Raw genomic sequence first — 7,211 nt, 5'->3', positions numbered from 1 at the left:
CAGCTTGGCACCACCTCCCGTGGCCAGCGAGGACCTGCCCAGAGGTTCGCAGCTGGTCTGCGCACCCATTCCAAACGGCAGCGGAGCCCACCTTGTTGGCACCACCTGGCTGCATCAGAAAATCCGAGCGCAACAGCCCGGCCTCCTCCGGAACGCTCTCGCCGGCCGGCAGAAGACAGCTGGGAGGACGGGACGAGGGGATGCGGGCGGAGAAACACCGGTGTGAGGGCTGCGCAGACACCCGCGGCACCGCGGCGCGCGGGGAGACGGAGCCTTTGCCGTCATCGGCGTTCTGGACCTTCAAAATTAAACGCATCGCAGCAGGGAACAGGGCTGAAATGTGGCGGCTGTCGCCCACTCCCAGAGTTTAAGGCTTTGTTTTGGAGATGTGACAAACAGCAGCGTACTGAATGAAAGTGGGGGGGAAAAAATCCCAAACAAGTTGATATTGTTTAAATAATACACTCTATTTTATTTTGTCTTAAAATAGTTTAACCTTTATGCTACAGACTTGTTTCAAAAAACAGAAGGTCTCATCTTGCACCAAAAATATATATATTTATATATATATATAACACTCTGTTTTATTATTTTTTCTCCAAAGACCATTAAATACTAGATGGAAACTGAGAACTAAATAATGAGTGTCGAGAAGAATGAAATTTTTTAATTAGAGTTGCACGTTTTAAACATTTATATTCTAAGCAATGATTCATCTTCGCTACAGAAGATTCCAAGTTCACACTCCAGCAACTCAGGAACCGCTAAATCATGGAGGGCTTGAGCCAATGCACGCTCGAGTCGGTGGAAAGCCCCGCATCGGCTCCAGTGGGTGCTGGATCAGGCCCCGAGCGCACTGGTTCTTAGCCATAAAACAGCTAGCTTTTCTCTTTCCAGCTGAGAAGAGCAAAACCATTCAGGCACATTTTGCTCTCTTTAAAAAAAAAACAAAAAGAAAGAAAGAAAAATAAAACAAAACCACTTCCTAGCTATCCAGTGATTGTGGTTTTCACGTCACTACCCTTTCAAATTTGTGAAGGATGAGAGAAAATACGTAGTGTTTTAAATAAAATAAAACCTGCATCAGACTACAATACATGAATTGTTTAAACAAACACAGTGCACAATTGGAGGAAGTTTGGTTAGGACGCAGTCGCTTTTATATATACATGGAAGTCACATCATATACAAACTGAAAAACAAGAGTTAGTTTGCATTTTTCGTGGAAGGACGACAAGTGGGTCCCTGCAGCTTTCTTAAAAACCGATCTTCAACGGGCTCTGTGAAACAGGAAACAGCAGCCACACTGAACCACCGTTCCAAAGCCACCGTTGCAGCACGCGCGCTCGCCCGCCGGCGCGACGGCCGAGCCGCGCGACGGGAACACGAGGAGGAAGGACCGACAGCCACCACCGACACAGCGGCGCGGGGCTGTTCCCTCCCGCAAGGCGAGAGGGCTCCATCCACGCGACGCTCCCTCCCTCCCTCCCACCCCCAGAGAAAGAAATCGGTCACTAGAAGCACCACGGACGTTTTTCTGGCCATGCAATACACTTAATGTTCAACGTTTTAGGAAGCCTGAAATCGCAGTATCAATCCCTTGCCTGGTTGTTCTTTAAAGTGCAGTCGTAACCGCTCTGCTCATTAAGGAAAAAAGCTGTTTGTTACCAAGTGTACCACCACTGCTGGGTGGTGTTTTTTTTTTCCTTTAAGTCATGTGACAACATAGGTAATTTTATTTATTTTTCTTGCCCACAGATAAAATCCTTGGAAGCCAAATAAATTTAGAAACCAGCCAACACAAAAAGAAAACAGAACTTCCCATGTCCTGACTACCCCCTGGTCAGCCTAAATTGGCAAAAAAATCTGATGATAGAGCTGTACAAAAATTCCCACTAGAAACATTTTGAATACAAAGCAACATTTTAATTGCACAATAGACATTTAAAGTGAATATCATCTTGTTAAAATCTAATCTTTGGTTTTTGCCTTGAGAAAGGCTCAAAACGACAGATGAGGGGCAGGAATTTCCATACACACTACAGAAACTGCAGCCTGCTCAAGTCAGTAGTTCCACTGATTTTGGTGAATATTCTGGTAGAGAGTGTTTCCTGGTCCATACCCTAAAAACGCTTATAAAACTAGGATAAGAGACATGACTGAAAGTCAGGAAAAACGGTGCAGATCTAGTTTGAAAATAAAAAAAACTCCAACAGATCACAACCTTAAGCCCCGGTCCTGCAACAACTTTTAGGACAGAGTTTTAAGCGCCTGAATGGCCCCACCAGCGTCTGCGAGCTGAGCTGGATGCTACGCGGCTGCTGAAGTGCTTTGCCAGACGGGGGCTTTGCCAGGTTTGTTCTGGGGTTGTTCTGGGGTTTTTTTTGAGATGGTCAATGAAGCAAATAAGCAACAGCAGAAATGAGGATTACGGGAAAAATGTTTCATTTCTCTCCTTCTCCTACTCCAGGCAAGACTCGGATCTATGTAAAAAAAGTTCAGCTATATTTAAAGAGGAAAGGAGTGCTGGGCCTTTTTTATTACTTTTTGTTTTCTTGTGCTTTTGCAATGATCAGCTGCTACTAAGTCACTACTATTACTATTTTAAACCGTAACAAGCTGTGGGAAACGCTCAGTGAAACACAGTAGTCAAGCAGACAGAAGACTCAGCACTGAAAAGCGTGTAAACCATAAATTATATGGAAAATAAAAATCCTTTAATTAAAAGCTGTTCAGTGCATATGTCTTGGGCCGTTTGTATTAAAGACAGTCCCTCCTGCTGGTAGCAAAACCAAATCAGTAAAAATACTCTTGGCCCAATTTTCAGAAGTGTTGAATACCCCCAATTCCACTGAAATCAGTGAGGACACAGCATCTCTCAAAATCACTGATGCTCACACAGCAAAACACTAACTTCTACTAACAAACTCAATATACTGATAAATTAAAAACGTACTGAAGTTGGAGGTGGGAAAGGGTGTGAGGACACAAGCTTGCACACAGTTATTTCTTCCAATGGACACGCACGGGTTAGTAACTGTAGATGTGTTTTAAATTTGGAGCTATTGGCTTTTAGTCTGGGAGGAATCCTCCGCTGAGAAGGCAAAAACATTTTAAATGGTATTGAAATTATACTACATTCTTATGGAAATGAAAAACTTTGTTTGAACTTTGTAATGCCCGGAACAGGGCTTCTGAAGCCGAAGCTTTAACAAAGAACTTCTGTGCCACAAAGGGGAGGAGGGGTGGGGACACACACACAGCGACACCGCGTTACAGTAGATATTTGCGTCTGGTATCCTCATCCAGCGTGAGGTCTACTACTTCTGGGGGCGAAGACCAGTTCTGCTGGGGAGTCACAGCTGTCCATGTTTGCTGAGCGTTCGTGTACTGTGAGCCTGAGCCGTGCTTCCAGGAAGACACACTCTGAATCACACCTCCCCGGGGATGCACACACCTGCAGCAAGGCAAAAGACACGGCATTAAAGCCACTGTGGCATTCTGGCACTCTTAGCCGCAGCGGTTTATCACTTAGGCGTCTTGTTAACACGTCCCTCTCCAAAACGTCCTTGTGGATTTTCCATCCGCAGAGTCCACGACACCGTAAGTACCCAGTAAACAGATCTGAGGCCAACCTTAAACTTGGGGGTGGTGGAGGGGATTAAATTATTTCCAAGAACTGAATTCTGCCAGTGGCTGTAAAGTGATATTCCTTAGAGAACATGTGCGTGGATCCCAAGGATCTTGAAGCAGCCTGCCCCATCCTGTGTCGTTCCACGCATTATTCAGAAGCACAGTTTCCTACTAGTAGTTTTACCCACTGGACTTTTAAAAAGAGAAAAATTTTAAGTGAAGGTTGATGAGACATAGAGGAAGGCTGTCTTTCTATACGAAATCAAAACCATGTTAAAATAAGGGCATTACGAGACTTTGATTACAATAATTACAAGAGACATCTTGTAATTACCTTACAGCCATTACGCTTGATTTTCCTTTGGTCTTCTTAACTACAAAACGCAAACAGGCTGGGAAACGCTCACCGCTAACAGTACAGCCCCACTTCAGCACAACATTTAAGCTTTCAGTGATTATAGTCAATGAGACTAAATCATGCGTTTAAAGATAAGAACACAAGTGCCTTGCTGAAGTGAGGTGCATACCTACTTATTCACACGGTATTTTTACCTATTATATTCATAGTAGACACGTCACAATTGAAGTACAAGCTAACAATAACTAGAAAAAAACCACAACGGAAGATAGACTAATCTTGTTATATGATGAAGCGATGACAAGAACTTAGGGGAGTCTTTAAGATGATCACTCCATTTCCAGCTGTAAATCTTAAACAGGTGCTAGTAAAACTTTACACTTGGTGCTCCAAAAATTGTCTTCCTCTTGTAAGCGCTGGTGGTGGCCGTAGCTGCTCCTGGCTGCACACGTCAGCAGGAGATGCTTGGCTGCTGGAGTAACCTTGTCCCATTTCCTTGTGAAGGCAGGTGTTTCAGGAACCCGGGTTTTCTGCACTGGTCAAATATCTCTTACATTTACATTTTCTTTGTTAGAATTTAAGGTAGTGCAATTTATTTTCTCCAGAACTACTCATGTTATGCTCATCTCTCTCTTGGCTCTGGGTAGAATTTAATGAAGTAGAATGAAAAAATCTCATTCTCTGAGCTCTAACTTCTCTGAATACAAACGTCTCATTTCCTTCTCAGATACGCTATTTAGTTCTGGATGTGATGTTCAGAATGACTTTTTTATTACTTCCTCAGTCTTAAAAATACATACTTAAAGTACATATCTACAAAGAATAAGAGTCATAAGTAAGAAGAGACTGGAACTCCCTCAGTGCTTAGGCAAAGCTAATACTAACTTTTCTCCCTGAACATGACAAAAGGCAAGCTATATATCACCTCACAGAAATGATACCTCATGAAAATAAAAGTGTTTATCCTCAAACAAGTCACACAAGCAGCCAAGAGCAAAACATTCAGTCAAACACCAGCTTAGGGAACATGCTTCCCAATCTGTAGCTAATGGAAGATACGAAGTTAAGGCAACGATAAAAGGAGTGTGTGTGTGTGGGAAACCTAGGAAAAAACAGCGGAAGACTGTTTTATATGCATGTATGATAAAAAAAAAAAATCTATTGGAGAAAAATTAAACAAAGTGAAAAACATTACTTGGTGTCCTAAGTAGATCCCAAATAATATTTAAATGTTGAGAAACACCACCAATTCCCTAGCAATCTGGAAAACTACACATGATGGACAAAGTCTAGGGTGTCATGACTCATGCCAGTCCAATGATGACGTGGAATATGGAGCACAACAAAAGAACAGTGTGAGCAAAAGAACTGAATCCGAACACCATACTAACTAAGCATGCAAAAAATACTGATCAAAAACCTAAACCTTTTCCAAACGACAACCCAGCCAGAAGCCCATCAATACTTCGTAACTGCAAGCCTAGACCTGCAAGAGAAACAAACTTCTAAATAGGATTCGAATAACTGAAACGTGTGAGTATTCAACAGAGCCGGTAAAAAGTCGTCTTTGGGAGATGGCAGATGGTTACATGAGCAAAGGAAAGCACAAAAGTGTGCTTTAAGTCTGTCTTTCCTGAAGGTATTTCAGTCCATATCTACTAAAACTGATTTTAAACAGCAACTCTGCATTTACTTAATATTTCTATTCTTGTACACAGTAAATATTATCGAGGCAAGCAGCATGGAAAGCTTTTGGACAGCAGACCTCAAGCAGAAGGGTTGCACGGACGTAGTGCGAGGCAGATTTACACAAACTGCTATCAGAGGACGAGTCCACACTGCTTACCGTTAGGACAAGGATCCTCCAAGCCTTGGTTCTGCTGGACGAACAGCCAGGAGAGCTACTGCTAAGGAATCAGTTTCTTCCAAAAGGGTTAGCCATACAAGGACTTTCACTATTCCAAAAGCAAAGACTAAACCTCCCTCGTCCTTCGGCACCTTAAAGTTTTCTTTTTTCACATCCAGCCGCCCTGGACTGTGCCCATACTATCTGTAGAGTTTCCTGCCTGGCTAACTGGGTCCTGCACACTTTCTTTCTTCCTATCATCGAGAAAGATGCAGTGAAGGGACAACAAGGAACAGGTCTGCTCCTTGTCCCTCACACCCCTTTTCCGCCTCCAAGCATCCACCAGGCAACAGACTAGTTTTAGAAAGAACTTGTCTGTACAATACCAAATTAACACCAAATAAACCCTCCAACAATAATAATAATACAAAATTAACATCAATTGACCCTCCACACTATATGAAAATACCAGTCTTGTTCAACTGCTTCGTAACACCTTAAGCCAAGGAAAGGTCACAGACTAAAGATGAAGGGTAACACCAAAAAATGCTTATCAAGAACAACAGCTGAAGCACAGCTGGACAGCTTGATGTGAGCTTGAGAGAAACCTCTGGCTTCCTTACCCTCATCGACTTTGGGGGTTTGAACTCTCTCATATCTTGAATCTAAAGTTTATGACATTAGCCACTGAAAAGTTGATAGTATTTTTACAACTACTGATTAATTAAATATACTGGAAGCTGATTAAATGCTTAATGCACCCACGTGAGTATTTTTGTTGATGTATTTGCATATTCGCACAAACCCTTAAAATCTGAATCCCTAACAGTGATTCCTGATGCTGATCTATATAAATTTGGTATCTCAGTATTTGGTATCTTAATACTACATAAGTTTAAACTGTTAATGTTTGATATCAAATCACAAGCTTAATCTGAATACACATGAAGTTGATAATGTTCTAAAGAAAAAGACATTCTGATACTGCCGGGACCAGCAGAATAGAAAAAAAAAAAGTGCGCTGTTTGCTACCTTTTGGGCATCAGTCATAGAATGATAACTACAGAAGTCGAAGTCAGCAGTTTTTTCTTTATTTATTTTGGCAATACAGATATTCTGATAAAATGAAAGACATATTAGAAGTGAAAAAAGCAAGGAAAGGGAATTCATACCTGGCATGTTCCTGAACTCCAACAATCTCTACTTCACTATCAGAAGAGGCAATATTAATTTCTTCATTGATCTGGGGATTACCAGAAGAGGTTTTGTCACTTGCAAGGAAGCCTGGATCCAAATGGCCTGTAGATGGGGGAAAATGCAAATACAGCCAATGTTTAACAGCTTACACAACTGAGAAATCAGCTGGAAAAGGAA

The 7,211-nt window shown here is 42.1% G+C and overlaps 1 protein-coding gene across 2 annotated transcripts in view; it reads right to left on the bottom strand.

The window, feature by feature from the left end:
* Positions 1–500: 500 nt before the first annotated feature.
* Positions 501–7,211, bottom strand: part of ARK2N (arkadia (RNF111) N-terminal like PKA signaling regulator 2N) — a 48,350-nt gene continuing 41,639 nt past the window's right edge. For both annotated transcript variants that reach the window (XM_075410945.1, XM_075410944.1), the window contains 2 exons: positions 7,010–7,136; positions 501–3,457 (listed from right to left, as the gene is read on the bottom strand). In XM_075410945.1, coding sequence (XP_075267060.1) covers positions 3,274–3,457; positions 7,010–7,136 — 311 coding nt within the window. In that variant the 3' untranslated portion in view covers positions 501–3,273. The remainder of the gene's footprint in view (positions 3,458–7,009; positions 7,137–7,211) is intronic.

The sequence above is a fragment of the Opisthocomus hoazin genome, chromosome Z, assembly GCF_030867145.1.
Source record: "Opisthocomus hoazin isolate bOpiHoa1 chromosome Z, bOpiHoa1.hap1, whole genome shotgun sequence".
NCBI classification, from domain to species: Eukaryota; Metazoa; Chordata; class Aves; order Opisthocomiformes; family Opisthocomidae; genus Opisthocomus; species Opisthocomus hoazin.
This window is presented reverse-complemented; position numbering and strand designations above follow the sequence as displayed.